At 27.9% G+C, this 23,045-nt stretch overlaps 1 protein-coding gene across 2 annotated transcripts in view; it reads right to left on the reverse strand.

Annotated features, from left to right (window-relative positions):
- Positions 1-18,333, reverse strand: part of LOC129981598 (protein NDNF-like) — a 186,004-nt gene extending 167,671 nt beyond the window's left edge. The window contains exon 1 of one of the 2 annotated variants that reach the window (XM_056092506.1): positions 18,128-18,333. Coding sequence is in view for 1 of the 2 variants with exons in the window: in XM_056092504.1 (XP_055948479.1) it covers positions 18,124-18,205 (82 nt within the window). In the remaining variant the exon portion in view is untranslated. Of the gene's footprint in view, positions 1-18,123 lie in introns of both variants that reach the window. The other variant, XM_056092504.1, reaches the window with a different exon arrangement.
- Positions 18,334-23,045: the final 4,712 nt, after the last annotated feature.

Raw genomic sequence — 23,045 nt, forward strand, 5'->3', positions numbered from 1 at the left:
TTTTCAAAAGATGTTTTCATTAAATTTATTAGATTAAATCTACTAATTGTCTAATTTCAGTTCTAGGTAAAGCACTAGTTAATAGAAATCTTTCAATTGTAAAATTTTTGTTTGGGATTATTTTAATTTACTTGAAAAATATATCTTCGAAATCCATTTAAATTGAATTTTGCTCATAGCTTAGCTCTAATCTTTTATTTAAACAAATTATTCCACTTTTTAAAAATGATCTTTGCTAGAGTTTTATTAAATATTAAATAGAAAGAAGCTTGAATATTTAAAAGAAATCCACGGAAACAAATTATTCATATCCAATTAATTGAATTTTTAAATTGATATTTAAAAACTTCCCATACGATCACTAGATGGCAGCAACAAAAATTCGTCTTAACATTTGCATATTCGTTTTCTTTTCTGTTTGCTTTATTATTCAATGTTTTATTATTTTATTTTTTCGCTTTGTAATCTGAACTTCAATCTTACATAATAATTCTTTTTCAGTTGAAGTATCGTCTACTTCAGAAAAGAAACATGAATTAATATTATAGCTTGTTTTAATTCTTAAGCTGACAACATTAATTTAAATGTAGTTTATTTTTATTTGTTTTAATTCTTAAGCTGACAACATTAATTTAAATGTAGTTTATTTTTATTTGTTGTTTACATTGTAACGATAAGTTATCCGATGTTTTTAACAAATCGAATTTCTTGGTTACATTTGAATTCTTTATTTTTATATTTGCAAGTTGAATCTTTTATAATTTTTGATATTAAGTTGAATTCTTCGTTATTTATATAATTATAAAATAAATTCTTTTCTATTCTTATTATAACAAGATGGATATTTTGTTATTCTATTATTGAAATAGCCATGTTTCATTAAAGGCAAAGTTCTAATTTTGAAAACTAAATTATTCCACGAATGCTGCAATTCAATGTGTATAATTTTATATGAAAGCGGAAGTTTTATTTTGATAATTGCATTGTAAGTTTATATTATATACTAATCGCCTTTGGCGACTAGTTGGTTCCTTGCTATTATGAGTTACAAAAAATTTGTTAGGCATATCATTTACATTATTTCAAAAGTTTATATTGTTCTTCATTATGCTTTGCATTTCTCTAATTTTTCTGCCTTCATCTTTATATAAACAATTATATCTCAGGTAAAAGCTGCAGTATTTTAAAATGGAAACATTCTTCCATTTTCCCGCCATTGCTTATTCTGAACTTAAAATTTTATTTTAATGGCAATAAAATATCAAATTTGTGAAGTGCATATTTTATACGGAAGTGTACTCGACATGGAAAAATAAACCTAATTTCAAAATCTTGATCACAACAATGGAAAAAGGGTCAAGTTTAAATATTATTAAATGAAATTTTAAATTCCTTGTATAAAAAATAATAGAAAAGCAAATGTTGTAATCATCTAAAGATTCGACATCGAAGAATTGTGGTCTTCTTCAGATCGAAAAATTTGGAATTAAGTCGTTCCAAAGTCGTTGTGTGAGAAAGATAAAATTGAAAATGCAACTAGATAAATTGATGAAATTCAGTAACTTTAAAAACAGATAGAAGCAAATAAAGGCCTATTAATAGAAAAAAAATGTTTTACCATATACAAATTTTAAAAAATTGATGAAAGAAAATAATAAAAATAACTTTCAACTGTACCCTAAAGTGAAAATATAAGAAATCAACGCAAAAAAAAAAAGCACATTTCAGCTCATTGATCTTTGCTACAATTCAGTATAGGTCATTAATTTTAGTACAAGGTCATTAATTTTATACAAGGTCATTAATTTTATGGTAGGAGAGGGGAAACACCTATATTAGAGAATATACGAAAAAATTGTGTGAAGGCTACTCCCACTAATTTAAAAATTCGAAATTTTAGGAATAAAAAAAATTTTCTTTTAATAATTAAAAATTAAATCCGAAAAGATTCTGATATTGAAAAAAATTATGTACTTCACATATTTAATATTTTTGTTTTTCAAAAAATGAATTTGAATTTACTATCCATTATTCTATATTAAATTGATCAACACTATTTTAAAACAAAATATGGTTTAAAGAAAAAAAAATCTGTCTTTTAAAAACTGACCAGAGTTCGTATCTTTTAAATTCAATATTTAAAATCAAATTATCTTATCTGCAACCTCCAGGAAATTTTGCTAAAAAGTAAACAAGTGTTACCCTTTCTCGAGGTGATTTTTTATTTGCCGAAAATAACGAAATTCAAAATTAATTGTTGTATCACTATTAGCATACATTGTGTAATATTAAGTTAAGGAATTTTAGAACCATATAATTTCGAATAGCAATGTGTTGTTACTAAATAGCCAAGTAAAAATGGAGCATGATTTTTTGTTCCATTTAGATTACAGCTAAAAGTGTGTTAAAATCGGATTACTTATATTTTTCCGGAATTCTAAATAATTTTTAAAAATCTTTTATGACTGATAATAAAATATTTTTTTTCTTTCATCTGCCACCGTTTGTGATTCATTTTAAATAATCATACGTGGGCATATTATGTATCGATAAACATTTAGAAAATCTTTAATCTAATGAACTTGTATTTTCATTTTTAACGTTCTATAATACACTAGATCTCTTTTCATTTTCAACGTTCTATAATACACTAGATCTCTTTTCATTTTCAACGTTCTATAATACACTAGATCTCTTTTCATTTTCAACGTTCTATAATACACTAGATCTCTAATTCATTTGGAATGGAAAGAAATATTTCAAATTTCACCAAAAAGAAGATAAAGTTCAAAATCCGGCAACCCTGATTGCTGATAGATGCCTATCACTGCGGAGTCATAGATGTCTACCGGAGTTTTTTTCTGTCAACGGAACGCGCTGTCGGAGAGATGAGATACGATTGGGTGGGAGGGGGGAAAGACCACGTGCGCCTCTCCCTGCGCGAGGGGTGCTTCCAACCAAACAGCAATTAAAAGGGGCAGAAAGAACCAAGGGCACAGATTTTAAGAGATTCTTTTGCTTTTTTTGGAACGTCATGTTTGGTCTTCAGATTCGCTCATCTCCCAGCAGAGGTTCACCTCTCCACATGGGTGTTGTCACCCTACTAGTTGAATTCGCTATTGTAACTCCGTTTCGAAGAAACCGGCCATTAACATTGTTCATAAGAATGTATCATGGATTACACTTGTTTCTTTGTACTAAAGTCCTGCCTGTATGGGCCCAATTTTCAAATGCCAGCTCTACCCAATTTCGAAATGTCAGTTTTTATTCTTTAAGATAAAGGTTGAGCCTGACATTATTTTTCTATTCTATCATGCCGTTCTTACTGTGTTCATTAAGTATTTCTGCGCAACTAAAACGTGTATGTGTTTGCTGCTGTTTAATTTAATTACTAATTTGACTTAAATTTTTAAAATTATTTTAGTAACTCTGTGCTACGAGTTCAAAAATGATGTGATATATCTAGTATCACTAATGAAACAAAATTATAATCATTCAAAAAAAAAAAAAAAAGAACAAGTGTAAAGTCCTTTTTTTGCACGCAAGATATTGGAAAAGAAAATATTGTATTCTTCAAAACATTTTCAACATTGAAATTTTTATATATCCGCAACTTTTAGACTTGAATTAACCAGAGAAGTGCGCTTTGGGAATTTTATCTTGGTAACTTTTAACACTACAACTCAGAAACTGTGCATGTTTATGACAAAAGAAATTTGAAATGCAGTCTTTCTACAAAAATTCATAACTCTAGCAAACTTCAGGAGTACATCTGTCAGTGCCTTCGTCTTTATGTGAATTTAATAACACAAAAATGCAACAGGCGTTACTTAGTATTTAGCATTTTAAATGATCTTTTTAATTGTAAATTTGTATTCGATTTTGGATTGTTTAGTGGTTTATTGGGGTGAGAACCATTCTTTAACGTATTGTGTCAGACATGTAATAAAACTCGTATAGTCTAAAATAAGTTTTTATCTAAATGATAAAAATTTAAAATAAAAGTTTATGAAATTTTTTTAAATAAATTTAAAATAATAAATAAATTTATTATTAAGTTAATAAATTTTTCAAAAGATATCTAGCATAAAACCTTGGAAATGGCAAAGGAGAATTTAAATTATAAAGTGAAATCTATGAGATTTCAAGAATGAAAACATTTTATGTTATGAGTAGATATATCATTTGAAGTTTTTCTTAAGTGGTATAAGGTTTGAAGTTTAAAGAAAAATAATAATGGAATGCTTTGAAATGGAAACTGTAAAAGATTCAGTTGTTGCTCCATCTTATTAATTTTTCTCTGGGGATGGGAAACCTTGCATTTTCTCTCTATAAACTTAAATTCGATTCTGAATTCATCTCCAAAAGTTGACTTTTATCAATTAAAATAGAAACTCACTCACAAATAGAAACTCTCTCACTACACTGTTTCCATTACATCACATACATCTTCCTTTTTTGAGCCAAAAATTTAGATATTTTAGATAATTTCTTTTGAATTTAGATGGTTGAAAGTGAACTTATTTATTTATGTTTTAAAGAAAAAAAATAAATGAGACTAACAACATTGGGACGCTAGTTAGAAAACTGAATTCGGGATGAGATTTTGTATAACGGTATTATGTATGCCTTTCTGATATTCATTTCATTCATCAAAATTCTAATCAGAGAAAATAGCCTTCAAGCACTTTAATGTGACTTGATATACTAGTCAGCTGTTGCTGTTGTGAGTTGGGCAATCATCATTGCCATCAAGTTCTGTTATCCGTTGCGCTTTCTTTTTCAAAATTATTTAAATTAAATTAAAGATTTAAAAATAATTTTAATTTAGTTTATTCATTTTTATAGGAAAAGAAATTTTCATTCACCTGATATTTTAATTATAATAAGAAATTAATTTGTAAATGGTAAAATAATTTTGAATATAACTTTAACGATGCTGCTTAGTTCAAATTGCTAATGTCATCTTAAAATCACTAAAAAAATTTGGATTTTTAATTTAACGAAGCAAAATTCTGTCACGAAAATAGAGCAGCCGATTATTTATTAAATAAATACATATGCAAACGTTTCTGGCTTTTTAATATTCAAAAGGAAATAGTGGAAAGCAGGTGTTAAGCCATTGGATGCGCTGGCAGATGGTCCAAAATTTAATGATCGTCCGGATCCAAACAAAGGTTAGGAAAACAATGTTTTTTTTTTTTTTTTTTTTTTTTTTTTTACAAACAGAAACCATTATTTTAACATCAAGATGGTATATACATACGAATACCGAAACGAAATACGAGCAAGAATCCAAACGATAAATTTGCTAAAAACAAGAAGAAAAAAGTAAACCTTTTTTACCAAATTATTTTATTATCAATTTTTCAGTTTTTTTTTCACCATTACACCATTATGTATTATTTTCTGAAATTAATTAAAATAATTTTATTAATTTTATTAATAATTATAGATTTTTTAATTTAAGTCTTTAGCTGATTCTTACTGTTTGTTGTCAGAACTATGTCCTTCGTATTCTTTTGAATACCATTAGAAAAAATAGTCGCATTACGAATAATCAGCAAAAATTAAACGGCATTTTTAAATAAAGTTGGCATATTTAGCAGGTATGGAACCTCAACTATACTTTTAAATTCTTCAGGCTTACAACTATAGTTTTTCCAGAAATTCTGAACAGATATGTCAGTACTTCATGGATTTTGCTATGATATGAGAGTAGCATATCATCCTTTATTGAATTCAACATAATGTAGGTAGTTAAAATTTTCTGAAGTCCAAATACCTGTGCTTAGTAATGAATAGTATGTTAAATTAAATGTAAATAGTTAATTTAAATTAAATAAGTTTGAAAAAATTAGAGTAGTGCATTTATATTTATAATTATTTTTCTGTTAAAAGTTAAATCATAATTCAAATAATTGGGATATATTTAAAGATGTCCATAAAAGATAAGCAGCATAATAATTATGTTCATATTATAAATCGTTAATATATTTGTAAATAGTTAATTTAATTTAAATAATTTTCGAAAAATCAAAATAAGAATAGACAATGAGGACGGAAAGGCTTACTTCTTGTTATCGAAGGCAGTTCCTTGGCGCTGCTCTGACCAACCGCTCAATAACTGCGACTTGTATATAAACCATGCCAAAAATTTGAGGCTATTTCTAGAGCTTGGATGGTTATCGCGAATTAATATTTTTATGAATAATGACATCCTACCCTTATGCAAATCTTTTTCTTGTGCCTTAAATTCTTTAAATTGTACTTCAAAAAATTTTTAATAAAAAATTAAAAAGAAAAACATTATAAACCAAAATTAGCTCATCAGAAATCATTCTAAAACTTCGCCATTTCGTAAAAAAAATGTTTTCACATTATTATAATTTAAAAAAGCGTTGTTCTTAATATTGTTTATCTTCTATTGCCGATTTAGGCTAAATATTTGAATGCATTAGATAAAATATATTTCATGTATTTACACACCTGAAAACAGGTATGACATTAGGTCTAAAACCATCATCGCACTTCCTTGAACTATTTTTCGGTTGCGTATATTATTCAAAATTTGATAGTAAATAGTTTACAACATTGTATTATTGAATGAAATAGCAACGATAAAATAGGTAACATCATGTCATGAATTTTTCTGAACAGACTTAGAGGGTATTATTTTATAGTTTAGGCATCTGAATAACAAAAAATATTATATTATACTTCCAAAGATTTTATTTTAATAAAAATATAATAGAAATATATAACGATAATGTCGCATTTGATTGGTTATTTTATTTAAATATATTTGCATAAGTAAACTACTCTTATTGAACAAAGCATAATCGTATCAAATTGGAACAAAATGAATTGATGTATTGCGAATACAACAAGCTTCATGCATGTTCCTGCATTCAATTCTACACTTCCATTAACGAATCTTCTTGATTTAACAATAGCTCAGAAGATTTTTGCGCTTATTCAGTTTGTCTTTGTCACAACATCATACCACAACTTAACAATAACCGCACTCATCTTCCAGTCAACTGCTTTCTTCACTGTCATCATTGTGATGTTAATTCAAATAAAATAAACTGTCTGTAAAAATCTCCGGTGGTTGAAGTTCATCTGAGTTAAGGGATTAAACTTTAAAATGAATTTGGTTGTCAAGTCAAAAGCCTGTTTTTTGAATATAACAGAGAGCATGATGTATAGGAAGCATGTTGACGCTTACTCAAAACTGACATATGAATATTTAATACGACAGTCACGACAGAGTGCAATAATTGTTTCCATTTTAAGTTCTGTCTTGACCGCTACACTGACTTGGTTTGAGTTTTTTTCAATGGGAAATTTCCTTGTTATTACTCAATGGATTATACCAATTGGTAGACTGTATGATGGGATTTTAAACAGCAATACGAAGCTAAATGCGCAAACCTATAGTATTCGATGAACTAATCATTGTAAATAATCTCTTAATTTGCACCATCATTGTTGTACTTTTGATAACAGTCATTTTAAATATCTTTATTTCTTGGCCTTTGAATTTTTCATCCTATGTAGTTCCTCCCGTTTTAATATACTCAAGTATTGATTCATAAAAGTTTTTTTTAATCACATTTTTTTACTTTATATCTTAAACTGTCTGCATGTGAGAAATAATTGCATTTTTTCAGATATTTACTAGAATTTTTCATATGTGCTTTCCTTTTCCTTCTTCCAATTATTATTGAATATGTAATTTTTTTCTGTTGTTTTCCGATAAAATTTTCTCCCATCTGTTATTGAGTACTTAGCTTTTTCTGTGTTTTCTCCTTTAAATTTTCTTCTACCTGTTATTGAATAATAGATTTTCTCCTGTTAATTGTATTAAGCATGTTGTCACACAAAAAATTTTGCCCTAGAAGTAAAAAAAAAAAAAAAAAAAAAAAAGCAAAATTGTGTAATTTTTCTCTAATAAAGAATAAATGGTAAAATAATGCAAATGCATTAGATAACAACACAATTATTTCATAATGTAACTTTAAATAAATAATAATAGTTGATAAATACAAAAATGTCCGAATATTATATAGCTATGCTTCATTAAATTTTTATGTTACAATCATTTTTAATTTTTTTTCATACAACGTACATTGCCACTGTCTTCGACTGTAATGTTGGCTGTTTTCTAATGAATTAAAAAAACTCAGCAACAAATGATGACAAAGGAAAAAGGTTAAAAAAATATATTGTTTATAATTTAGTTTTTAAAATTAGGCACATTTATGTCAAAAAACAGACCTGCTTCTGTAAGGGTTAAAGGAGCAACATTCATCATCTAATTTTTATTTGCTAAAAGGGAATATAGGGAATGTTTGTAGGTTGTTTAAACTCAGAAATGAAAAAGGAAGCAATAATTATTTAAAATCGTCAAAATCGTAGATTTAATTAACGGATAAAAGAGACATCCCAGTTTCGTAGATGAATTAGTGGCACTTAAATTAGCATAAGAATTTCAATCGCCTGTCTTCCAGAATTTTGTTATTTAAATCATTAATATCAAAATAGCGTTTTGATTATTTTGCGTTTTCTACCCTCTTTCATTTTGAGTTCAATCTTTTAGTATGAAGATTTTATTAATGGATAACACAGAGATAGTGTCAGTTTCGTAGAAGAATTAAAGGCACTGAATTCAGTATACGAGTTTTAATCGCTTTTCTTCCAGAATTTTGCATTTTAAATCACTAATATCAAAATATTTTGAATTTTTTTGCACTTCTTTTGCAATTTCTTTGCACTTTTATTTTACGTTTTATGGAATGTTTGTTTTCTGTTTTGATTCCGAAACAAACATTAGTTTTTTTTTTATTAATTTCCAATTAATATAAGAGTATACTATTCTGAAACTTTTGTATTGAGATAGCATCTTGAACAATAGTTGCACCTATTCCATATCAATAAAAGATATTACTTTATTTGCAAACATTAGTTAGACGCTTGCAAATATAGCACACAGGACAAGAGTGACACTTGCCACATTCATACAAAATCACTGACATTTCCGTATTTGCAAGTATAAATTACGTATGCTTGTAATTCTTTCCTAAAGAGAGTTTGTTTACCCTTTAATCCGTCAACGTCTGATAAGGATTCTAGTTACGCAGTAGGAAGTACCGGAAGCTATAAGGAGAGATTTTTCTTGGAAAACTTTGTTGACACTCGCGGTATTCCCCCACCTTCGGAGCTAAGAAGGTATGCAAATACAAGAGTGCTATGGCGTTATTTCCATTATCTGTCAATTTGTATTTATTGTATTGAATATTACATCCGTTTATCAGATAAGCGTAAGTGCTCAAAATTTCTGAGTTTTAAATTCGGACGCTCATAGGAGAATTTAGATATTACGCTTAAGGTGTACACTGTATGTGAAGCCCTTCGTAATAACTCGTCAATTTATTACACATTTCAGCAAATTTTCAACCTAATGATGTAGTTATGTTAATGAGATGCTTCAGTCTAATTTTTTAATTTAGTAATTTTGTGAACAGGTCAATGCTTTTAATTATCATTTTTAAAAATATGTATATATAAAAAAAATGTATTAAAATATTATAAAGTTCTTGAAATAAGTATCAGTTATAATTATTAGTCAATAATTCTCTTACTTGCAAATCAAAACAGCTAATTACTATGTTAGATTATAAAGAAATAATGGACTTCAAACATATATGGATTAAAATTTTATTTATTTATTTATTTTTAATATAAAGAAATAATCATCTTCAAATAAATATAGATTCAGAATTTATTATTTTGCAGAACTTTGCAAGGAAAATATAGTATAATCAATTGAATGAAAATTCATATTCCAATATATTATGAGTATGTAATTAATTAAACTTTATTTAATGACAATTTTAGTAATCTCTCATAAATAAACATTGTAGTCCTAATATTTTATAATTTATCAAACTCATATTTATCATAAATTTACTTAGTAGCTAGGCTATTTATATTTTTTTATTTGCCTTCGGCCCTTCTTAGACCAAGTGTTCATGGCTGTCTAGTACAAAATCTGCCACTAGTGACAATGTGCCAAATGCACAAATCGCAGAAATATTTTTCTGCCTTATGAGTGGGGGAGGGAGGGAGTGGGAAGGCATATGCATTATAGATTCGGAGGCTTTAAGAATTTGAATAAAATAAATTATTCAAATAAAAAAATTAAACTATAGAAAGTAAAAAAAAAAAAAAAAGGCGGACAGGAAGAAATAATAAGATTATATTTTATTACTACGTTTTTTTAAAGCAATTCACACTATTTATTTTAGGGTGACCATGTTCTATGCATAGTTACTTTAATACTGGAATTTTTCAGAAGTTATTTGCTTTAATTAAATCGTCATCTTTTATAAAAATATATTTAATATTTACTATTTATTATAAAAAAAGGAAGGAAAAAATCAGATCAATCTAGAACAATATATCTGCCTAATCTGGAAAGTTCACTTTATTCCTTGCCGTTTTTTAAGTCAAATGAAAGTTGAGAAGGAAAAAATTTTACAAGCTATCTTTTAAACATATATTATAACTAAAATTGTTATAACTTTTAATATGATATACTCAATTTCAAGAAAGAATCTGAATTATTCAGAATATTTAATTAAAATTCGGGAAAAATCCAAAACTTATATAGCTAGCCAACCCAGGATTCCTGGTCTCTTTATTCCTAAGCCATAAGGATAGCCGTTGTTTGCTTATACTAAAAACTATGAAAAAATTTTTCAATGCTAACTTTTAAAGAATTAATACAAACAATTTTTTGAATTCCTCTTAATACGATCTATTCATTTTAAGATTGAATACTTACGACAAAATTTGAGATTATTGATAAGAAATTAATGGTAATTCATTAATGGTAATTTTCTGTCTGTAATGGTAATTATTATTATGGGTCTGTTATTATTCGGTAATTCAGTTTTTCAGAGACTTCTGGCATCTCAAGCAAATATATCATAAAGACTTGTTAAATGCAGTTTGATTTAGTATATAAGCATCATTTGGTATATATTACGGATTGAAAACTGATATGTAAACGCTAATCGAGCTATCGTTGTTTGTTTTAAAATGTCTATGACACACAAAAATCTTAAAAATTTTACGCATTTTAAACGATGATGGATGCGATAAGATAAAACAAGCATTCTTTCTTGGCGAACGCTTTTTGTTTGTCTTAGGGGAATTTTTATGGGAGAAGTTTAAGATAAATTAGAAAGCTATTGTTTAAAAAAATACAGAAAAATGTAAAGGTTTTGTTTCAACCGGAAAGAAGTGAATCTTGTAGAGCGCTTTTAATTTGATTAAAAGTCTTTAAAAAGCGTTGAATCTAAACATTGAAAGGAATGTAAAGGTTTTGTTTCAACCGAAAAGAAGCAAATCTTGTAGAACGCTTTTAATTTGATTAAAACTCTTTAAAAAGGATTGAATCTAAACATTCAAACATTTTACATATTTAACATTTGATGCTAAATTTGAAATATTAAAAATAACTGGTTAGAGGATTTAAAAGATTAGAATAAAAGATAGAGATGAAAAAAAGAAGCAGAATCGGAATGGATTTTATGGAAAATATTTGTATTTCCCCGCATGTTGAATACATTTTTCTTTATGGCAATAAGTGTACTTTTCTTTCACCGAGTCAGGTTACAATCCTCAGAATTTTTTCATTATCTTTCTTTTCAAAACATAAAAAAAAATGTTTTAAATTTATTAATAGTGGATGATGTTTATTTAGTTTTTCATTACTCATAGATTATTAGTGTTCGTCTAATTTACCAGCTGGTTAGCCTGGTTTCTAGTTATAGAATAGTTTTATGTAACTTCAATTAAATATATTAACATGCATGGTGTTCCTTATTCTTGCAATAAAGTATTTTCAAGCATCAATTTGTAATAGACATTTAAATTTTGTAATTTTAATGGCTTTAAATTTGTTCTTCCGTCGAGCAGATGGTCCCATGGTATCACAGTATCACTGAAAACGAAGTTGTCCTGATAATCTGTCTTCTAAATGCATATCTTTCGCGTTATTATAACTGTACTTTCTAAACCCTAATTGAACTTCGTAAAAAATAAGTTTAACTTTCATTCTTAACTTTAAAAAAGGGAAGAAAATCATGCTTTTAAATGTATGATGAAATAATGAAAATGGTTTAAATAAAACAATAAAAAGTATTGCAATAGTAGTATTGAAAAGTATTTTTGAAAATCATGCAAAAAGTTATTGAAAAGTATTTTTGAAAATCATGCAAAAAGTTATTTAAAAAAATTTCCCCGAAATTTAGACTCAAAATCACTATAATTAAAATGCACTATAAGTATCATTTAATTTTTCATTAATTAAAATTTTAGTTAGCTTTTAAAATATCATTTGTATTATTCATTCCCAAAATATTTTTATGTTAAGTTTGGTATGAACATTAAGTACCTTAAGACCATTTGATACCTTTAAGTCTAACCTTAAGTGCCTTAAGTCTTAAGACCTTTTGTTACCTTTAAATTGAACCTTAAGTACCTTAGATCTTAAGACCAATTGGTACTTTTAAGTCGAACCTTAAGTACTTTAAGACCATTTGGTACCTTTTAGTACCTTAAGTTTGGCTTGTAGAATGCCAACAAACAGATGAATTCCTTGTTATGGTTTCAGATCATTTGAAAAAATATTTTCGAGGTTTAGCGATATTCATTTTGAAATCCTTTCCACTTCTGCGGCTCAAACAAACTGAAATAGGCTGTTGTGGATAAGAAATGCTTAAAAACAATTTTGGGGAATTTCGATGTTTCTAAGCAATGCTACTAAACAAGTATATTATAATTCTTACAAATGAACTTTTAAAAAGGCGGAAAAGTTTCAAATTAGCTTCAGGTGTTTGAAGAGTAAGGAAAAATATCGTTCCTCCCATCATTAGTGATTCATTTGTTATAAAATGTTCAGTGGAGCATTTGCAACTGTCAAATTTTACTCTATGTTTCATTTTTTTATTGTGAAATTCCTTGACCAAGGTGAAAAATGATACGGATGTGGTTTCAAAACCAGGATTTGAAGTAATTTTGTAATGCAAATGGAATGCTAGTTTAAAAATATTTATATTTTATTCAAAACGTAAGGTTTTAAAAGTAATAATGGTTTAAACTCAACACCCGAAATCTACAAATTCTTCTAATTTAAATAATGTTTCATTATTTGTTTTGATAGACCAATATATGGCTCTATATCCATTAGACTTTATGCATATTATGAAATTTTTTTTCTTTGATCTAAATTTTATGCTAATCTTATATTATTACTAATGGATTAAATAAATTAAATAAAATTAAAGGTGCTCAGTTTTATGCAGAAGAGAGGAGATAACACCTTTATGACAAGATATCCGGGAAAGTCGGAAAGATAGGTATAGACATGCTCTTATAAACCTTTTTTTGTATTTTATCTTATAATTGTCGAACTTCTTTCAAAAATCTACATACGATCAATAAAGCCTTTCAGTCAATAAGACTGTAGATATTTCAGCTTAAGCTTTATTAGAAAAAAGAAAGATAATGCAAATAGCAGATTTCAGTTCGCATAGAAAACCATGTAAAAAATCAGACAAAATCCAAAATATAAATAGTTAATAACAGATAATATATTCAGCGTATTTTACAGTTTGCTGAAATTAAAAAGCTAACACGGAAACAAAAATTCTAATGAAATGTTATATTTGAGAAAAAGATTTCTGGTAGGTGAACAAAATAAACGAAGACGCTCTTAAACAAAGAGTTAATATTTTCTTTGTCGATGCAAAAATGTATTACTTTGAACTTTATTCTTTTTGTAAAATATAATTGAAGAAATAATAAGGATTAACAACGTGGATGAAATAATATTGAATTACAAATAAATTTAGTAAACAAAGGATAGATGTAGAGTGTGAAAGAATTCCAATTCTTATTTTGGTTTCTGATTTATAATAATTTTCAGCTTTATAATTATTCTATCAAAACTTTGGTCAACTGATTCAATTCCAGCATATGAAATAAGCATAACTGTAGATTTTCCATTTACTTTTTTTTGGATAATTTTAGTTATTTCAATTTGTATATTTAATATATAGGATCTAATAATAATAATAAATCCAGAAATTATATCCGAGCAAGGGATTAAAAATTCTTTTTAGAAGTATATGAATTCAACTTAAAATGAGAAATATTTTTTTTTTTAATGTAATCGTTAGATTTCCTTTCATACGGATAGAACTTATAGAAGTCTGGTCCCACAATTTTGACTTCAAGTGCGGTTTAAATTTTAAGTTTCCCAGCATGTTTATTTGTTTTTGAGCAATAACTAATGAACATTTCACCGAGTTGTTATGGAGGATTCCAGTTCATTCTGTTGTGGTACATTAATTATCCATTGTTTGAAAATCGCTTAGTCAGTACAGCAGACTCCCGATTATCCGCGCCTGCCGCACAAAGTTTTTTTTTTTTTTTTGACTGATTTTTTCAAAAAGTTGCAGTTTTACAGTTATGCTTTTGTAATTACATAATACATTACAGTATTAAAATAGTACATATGTATTAATTTTTCTGTGTATCCTTGACGCCTCTCGTAAATACAAAGCACTTTTCTGTTTTCATTAACAAAATGCATTTTAGGTTAGTTTTAAGTGATATACTAAAATATTAAGCGTTAGTTAAACATTTCCTGCTGTTTATTTTACGTTTTATTGTACATAAAACGATTTTTCAAAGTTGGAATGACTGTTTTCTTTTTTGTTATACCCGTTTTTTTTTTTTTTTTTTTTTTTTTTTTTGCTTTTTTCGGATTATCCGCGATTTTTGTTATCCGCGGCGGCCGCGCCACCCAATTCCGCGGATAATCGGGAGTGTACTGTATCTAGTTTTTTCCCCCTGTGGTTACTGGATCAAATTTCTGCGTTTGCTTGTGTAAAAATATGTTTGGCTCAGTAAGGATAAACATAGATCCTTAAATCGACCATGCAACCAATTCTCATTTTTTTAGTCGCAATGTATCTTTTTATCTTATAACTATCAGTACCTAAAAGACCAGCTTCAATTGACATTTTTTTTTTTTTTTGTAAAATTCTTTGTTTTTGAAGAAAACATATTGATAAATTTGAATATTTTTTAATCTTACTTGCATATGAACTTTAAATAAAAAATGCACTTAGTTTAACTTGCGATTCGAAACAATCTGCTATTTTAGAATATTCATTTTATAGTTTATCTATTATTACATATTTTTGAATTTACACTCAGTTTTACCATGGTGAAATCGGGTCTTAACACAATGCAAATACCACAAAAATTTACGAGATGGCGTTACATGACACAGCATGAGAGCAGAGAGAGAAAAGGCTCTAATAGTTATAAAAAAATGTTTTTTTTTTTTTTGTGTGTGTGTGTGTGTTTTTAAAATCGCGTTTCTTCAGGAAATACACCTATACAGATAAACTTAAAAACCAAATCTTATCTAAATATAAAACATGATCCAAATCGTAGGGCTGTTTCCGAAATACGCGAAATAAATTTATATATATACAAGAATTGCTCGTTTAAAGTTATTATTTTCTAAAAATATGATCCTATCTCATATTTTTGGTTCCAAATGGAGCATTAAGGCTATTTTTAGAGGTGACATTACTTTTTTATACAAAATTTGCATTTATTTATGCTACTACATAATGTTTCAGATTGTTCAAAGGAGCTGCTGAATCAAAGATGTTTTGCTTTGGATATATCTCGTTAGCTAGTCTTACTAGTTATGCCTCACTGGAGCAACCCAAAAAGAGCCCCACGCTTTAGTGCTGTTTTTACTTAGTTCATTTCAGAGGTAAAATAGGCTGCAGCGGTGCAGTGGCCTGGACTCTTATGCCAGCGACTACAAAAACGAATGAATTTAAATGTACCGATTTTTTTTTTCTTTATTGTGTCCGACGTATACAAAGTAACAGTATTGAAATTGTTGAAAAATTCGACGAGCTAATTTTTGTGCTGCTGATAACCATGAATTCAAAACACACATATTTGGAATTACATTTGGAATTCTATTTGTCGATCCATAAACAGAGAAATTAAAAAAATACAGCAAACTACAGACAGGAAGTTGATATGACATTTTCTTTATTGAAGATCATATCGACGAAGATTAAAGAAATTGATATGTGATATTTTATTTACATTTTGCGATTCCTACCAAATTTTGAAAGAAATTTGCTTGCAGAAAGTTTTCTTTTCGTTCCCCATAACCATGTGAAGACGTTAACTTAAAAACGCAAATAGCCGGATGGCTTCAATTTAGCGAATGATTTTATCATCAGAATTGTAGAGCTGTGTGAAATTTTAGAACAAGTCAAACATTTAATTGATTGTCTATCTGTGTGTCTATTCGTGAGGTTTGAACGTTATAACATAAAAACTCATTGATATAGATGAAATACAGCGTTCTATTTTGTCATTAAAGGTCTGCACCGAGTTTTGGTTTCATCCAAAGTAATTAAGAACATCTAAAATTCATATTATAAAGTTCAAAATCTTCCATACTATGTTAGTATACGAGAGATACGAAGGGAAAAATACACTCAGGAGATTTGCTCCTTAACTCGAAATCCTGAGAATCATACATACTCAAAATAAATTAACCATAATTACTTCCTGTTGGCTCCCTTTAGCGATCTTGCGTCTAGCTGTGACAACTGCTGATGTGGTGATAATATTCTAATGTCAACAAGTGACTCATGGATTACCATAACGGGATGCTTCCGCTCCTTGTTGCCATCATTGTCAAAGGACTGGTAAATTGCAAAAAGTACATAATATCACCTGATTTAAAAAGTAAATAGACACAATAAAGTAAATAGACACACACAGTCTATATCAGCCCCGTCTCTCATAAGTCCGCAACTGAATGACGGCCTTTGTTATAATCTCAAATGGTAATAAAGCGCTCATTTTGGACGTTTGCAAAGCACCGAAATACCCATCATTGGATGCAAATAACATTAAAATAGTTACGAATTTCGTTATATATATTGCATTCCTATAAGATTACATGACATTTTGAGGAACAGATGAAAGAGTAAACTGCTTCTGTAGTGATTGTTGAAAAGCGTTGCATTGTCATAATTAGATTGTGTCGCAGTTGTCATAATATATTTTCTCCCCCAGTCATTATTAGGTACACGAAGATGAATCGCTCAGAATGTGATATAAGAAATGCCCTTCCGATATAACGTAGTAACATTAAGTAGTTCTTAAATCACGGTATAGCAAATGTAAATGTAAATGATATAGCAAAGGTAAATGCATTCAGGACATGATATACGAAAGTTAACTCATCTAGGATATGATACAGTAGTGGTAAATGGTACCTGGGACATGGTATATCAAAGGTAAATGCTCCGAGGAGATGACATAATGCAAAAAAATGTATCCAGGACATGATATCGCCGAAATAAATGCACCCATGACATGATGCAGTAATGGTAAGAGACAGAGGGCACAGCACAGCATAGGTAAATACATCCAGGACAAAATATAGCAATAGCAAATACCAGGACATGGGAGGTAAATACAACTAGGATATGTGGTATTAATGGTAAGTGGCTTATAGGACATGGTACGCAAATAAAAAAGATACTCAGGACATGGCATAAAACTGTAAATGGTATGTTGGACATTGTATACCAAAAGTAAATGCCAATCAGAACTTATTATTAATTTTCGTTAATCTATTATATTTAGATAACTAAAAGTGAATATGGGTCCATAATTTTTTTTTCTTGCCCTCGTTCTTATGTTTGGAGATTGAAAATCTATTTCTCTCCTTGCCCTGTAGTTCAACCACAGAGACTAGAATCGCAGAATGACAAAAAAAAAAAGTAAGAGTCATTTTAGACACATATAAAGCCTCGAAATCGACGTCACGGTCCAAAAATTATTTCAAATCCAAACACATACTTCACACCATAATCCAATTTCCTGTTTATTACATTAGAATTATTGTATGCATTAGAAAAATTGAGATTACTATTTCGATCCTTGCACTCCAGCGACTCCATGCAAGAGATAATTTAGACTTACCCACTTTAAAAAACGACATTATCGTAAATGATGTCGGTGATGGATTCAAAAATGGCACTTCCGTCGAAAAGGAGAGGAACATTAGTGGAGACCTTGGCTAACAGAAGCTAAAAAAAAGCAGCGAACTACCTTCTTCAAGAAGTGGTTCCTCTTTAATAGCTCGTCAGGTCTCTTTGGCAGACACCAGAAAAGAGATTATTTTGTGGCCGTTCCTCGAGTCTAAAAAAATGCTATATTTATAAATCGTTATCTCCATTGGTGAGCGAAAGCGAAACGCAAGAGCAACAAAATTGTTGGGAGAAAAAATCCAATAAGGATGTTTTGGACATTTTTTCCCCCTCAAAGAATGATTCATACAGAGAAGAAATTAGAACACCACAACCGCCTACAATATGATTCATCAGTTTTTCCAAAAATTTTGATGCAAGAATTAATTGTTCCATGTTTCACTCAGATGCTGAAATATAATAGATCCGGGTGCATATATCTGTTACAAATAGCTAGAAACTATTATCTAATTTCATGAACGGATCTCTGAATTAAAACTTAATTCAATAATATTAAAAGTAAGTTTTAAATAATAAATCTAATAAAAAATCGAAAAGTCCTTTTTATTCGAAAATTCTCTGAAATATTGAAAATAACTTTAATTAAACATTAAAAAATACAAAATAATAAAAATGAAAAATAGTTTTTGTAATAAGAATTTCTATTTATATTCTAGCTGATATATCTGGACTTAACACACTTTTACGTATATAATGTTTTTAATATGGAAACTGATTTGTATAAAATTCATAATATGCAAATCACGTTTTAAGATATATATATATATATATATATATATATATATATATATATATATATATATATATATATTGAAATAAAAAGTAAATTTTAAACAATAGTCATTATAGTTTGGTTCAAAATATTATTTTTATTTAGCAAAGAGGGACTTATTTACAAATTTTCTTATTTTAATATCATCTGCGTTAGTTTTTCTAAGAATTAATAAAAATTGAAAGAAAAATGGTACAACAATGAAATGAGTATTGTTGAAAGGTTAAAATTTTCGTTTTATGATGATGTAATTTTTTAAAATTATTATTTTCCCCCGACGTTTTTGTGCAAGAAAGTTAAAATATTGACTAATTTCTCATAACCTGAAAAGGGGAATGAAAGATAAAAGTTTGATTTTAAAATATATTAGAATATTTCTTTTAAGATTATTTGTTCCGATTATTTCAGATAAATAATACATTTCATATATATATATATATATATATATATATATATATATATATATATATATATATATATATATATACATATGTTAAAAGTTTAATGACCGATTAAAAGAAACTTTTGAAATTTTAACTTCGATTTATTTCATCACGTAATGCATATTATATACAAGGAAAAAGAGACAAAATGCGTCAATCTACATTGCCACACAAGAGCAAAAGAAACAGAATTTTTTTTCCTTCTGTAATTTTGCTGTGAGATATAGATAAGGATTTCTTTGACACGTGTCAACTTGCGAAAAGGAATCTTTGGTATTTTTAAAAGAATGTTTTAAGAATTAGGGATTTTTATCCCTTCAATCGGAGCTTGAGAACATGCTGTAGTCGGCTATCTTCTAGAGCACGCTTTAAGTAATTATTAAAAGTGGGAATTGGATCAGGAAATAAGAAAATATCTTAAAATGAAGTTAATGCGTTCTAAATTAAGGGGGGGATTAGAAAATTAATAAGGATTTAAATTAAATTAAGAGATATCATAACTTACACACATGCATAACCACAGCGACTTTTATTTATATCAAGACTACCAAGTAGAAAACAACTTTATGTATCAAAAATTGGAATGCCAAAACAAAAATAGGAAAAGCGAGAAATTTCTGATAGAAATACTCTAATAGCATTTTTACTCACATTAAAAATGTGCTTAATGTGAGTAATTTGAATGTTAAATTTAATTTTTAATGAAGTTTCAGAATTTTGCTTCCTTTCATGTCCATATCTGCTTAATTTTCTTCTCGTAAAGATTCAGGGTCGCTCCGATTTCAAGATTTTTGATAAATAAAATTATATTTTGCATTTTAGTATGCTAATTAGAATAGAGGTTTTGAAATCTATTTTTTAATTCATTTTATTTTCTATTTTTCAGTCCCTAATTTATTTCTTAATTCATTATTATGGGATCTTTTTATCAATTTTTCTTTAATTTACAACTAAGCATTGAAATATTGTTCTTCATTGGGAATGTACAACTATATAGAACTCCGAAATTCTACTGTCTAATAAATATATTTGTATAGTTGTTATATATTTGTCTAATAATTATATCGCATGCAGTCTAATAAATATATTTGTATATTATTAACTGCATACCATTGGCGAACAATAGTTACGACAGAGCGTGTGGCGATTACTTCGCTGCGATGCTGTTAATACACAAGTATCCGAAAATCGTATATGGATTTTGGATATCATTTTTCTGACCAGCCTATTGAAACTAAATTTTGACTTAGAGCTACAGTTATAGTCATAAAATCACATACTAAATTTTGACTTAGAGCTACAGTTATAGTCATAAAATCACATACTAAATTTTGACTTAGAGCTACAGTTATAGTCATAAAATCCCATACTAAATTTTGACTTAGAGCTACAGTTATAGTCATAAAATCCCATACTAAATTTTGACTTAGAGCTACAGTTATAGTCATAAAATCACATACTAAATTTTGACTTAGAGCTACAGTTATAGTCATAAAATCACATACTAAATTTTGACTTAGAGCTACAGTTATAGTCATAAAATCACATACTAAATTTTGACTTAGAGCTACAGTTATAGTCATAAAATCACATACTAAATTTTGACTTAGAGCTACAGTTATAGTCATAAAATCACATACTAAATTTTGACTTAGAGCTACAGTTATAGTCATAAAATCACATACTAAATTTTGACTTAGAGCTACAGTTATAGTCATAAAATCACATACTAAATTTTGACTTAGAGCTACAGTTATAGTCATAAAATCACATACTAAATTTTGACTTAGAGCTACAGTTATAGTCATAAAATCACATACTAAATTTTGACTTAGAGCTACAGTTATAGTCATAAAATCACATACTAAATTTTGACTTAGAGCTACAGTTATAGTCATAAAATCACATACTAAATTTTGACTTAGAGCTACAGTTATAGTCATAAAATCACATACTAAATTTTGACTTAGAGCTACAGTTATAGTCATAAAATCACATACTAAATTTTGACTTAGAGCTACAGTTATAGTCATAAAATCCCATACTAAATTTTGACTTAGAGCTACAGTTATAGTCATAAAATCACATACTAAATTTTGACTTAGAGCTACAGTTATAGTCATAAAATCACATACTAAATTTTGACTTAGAGCTACAGTTATAGTCATAAAATCACATACTAAATTTTGACTTAGAGCTACAGTTATAGTCATAAAATCACATACTAAATTTTGACTTAGAGCTACAGTTATAGTCATAAAATCACATACTAAATTTTGACTTAGAGCTACAGTTATAGTCATAAAATCACATACTAAATTTTGACTTAGAGCTACAGTTATAGTCATAAAATCACATACTAAATTTTGACTTAGAGCTACAGTTATAGTCATAAAATCACATACTAAATTTTGACTTAGAGCTACAGTTATAGTCATAAAATCCCATACTAAATTTTGACTTAGAGCTACAGTTATAGTCATAAAATCACATACTAAATTTTGACTTAGAGCTACAGTTATAGTCATAAAATCCCATACTAAATTTTGACTTAGAGCTACAGTTATAGTCATAAAATCCCATACTAAATTTTGACTTAGAGCTACAGTTATAGTCATAAAATCACATACTAAATTTTGACTTAGAGCTACAGTTATAGTCATAAAATCACATACTAAATTTTGACTTAGAGCTACAGTTATAGTCATAAAATCACATACTAAATTTTGACTTAGAGCTACAGTTATAGTCATAAAATCACATACTAAATTTTGACTTAGAGCTACAGTTATAGTCATAAAATCACATACTAAATTTTGACTTAGAGCTACAGTTATAGTCATAAAATCACATACTAAATTTTGACTTAGAGCTACAGTTATAGTCATAAAATCCCATACTAAATTTTGACTTAGAGCTACAGTTATAGTCATAAAATCACATACTAAATTTTGACTTAGAGCTACAGTTATAGTCATAAAATCACATACTAAATTTTGACTTAGAGCTACAGTTATAGTCATAAAATCACATACTAAATTTTGACTTAGAGCTACAGTTATAGTCATAAAATCACATACTAAATTTTGACTTAGAGCTACAGTTATAGTCATAAAATCACATACTAAATTTTGACTTAGAGCTACAGTTATAGTCATAAAATCACATACTAAATTTTGACTTAGAGCTACAGTTATAGTCATAAAATCACATACTAAATTTTGACTTAGAGCTACAGTTATAGTCATAAAATCACATACTAAATTTTGACTTAGAGCTACAGTTATAGTCATAAAATCACATACTAAATTTTGACTTAGAGCTACAGTTATAGTCATAAAATCACATACTAAATTTTGACTTAGAGCTACAGTTATAGTCATAAAATCACATACTAAATTTTGACTTAGAGCTACAGTTATAGTCATAAAATCACATACTAAATTTTGACTTAGAGCTACAGTTATAGTCATAAAATCACATACTAAATTTTGACTTAGAGCTACAGTTATAGTCATAAAATCACATACTAAATTTTGACTTAGAGCTACAGTTATAGTCATAAAATCACATACTAAATTTTGACTTAGAGCTACAGTTATAGTCATAAAATCACATACTAAATTTTGACTTAGAGCT

This window comes from Argiope bruennichi, chromosome 8 (genome assembly GCF_947563725.1).
Source record: "Argiope bruennichi chromosome 8, qqArgBrue1.1, whole genome shotgun sequence".
Classification (NCBI taxonomy): Eukaryota; Metazoa; Arthropoda; class Arachnida; order Araneae; family Araneidae; genus Argiope; species Argiope bruennichi.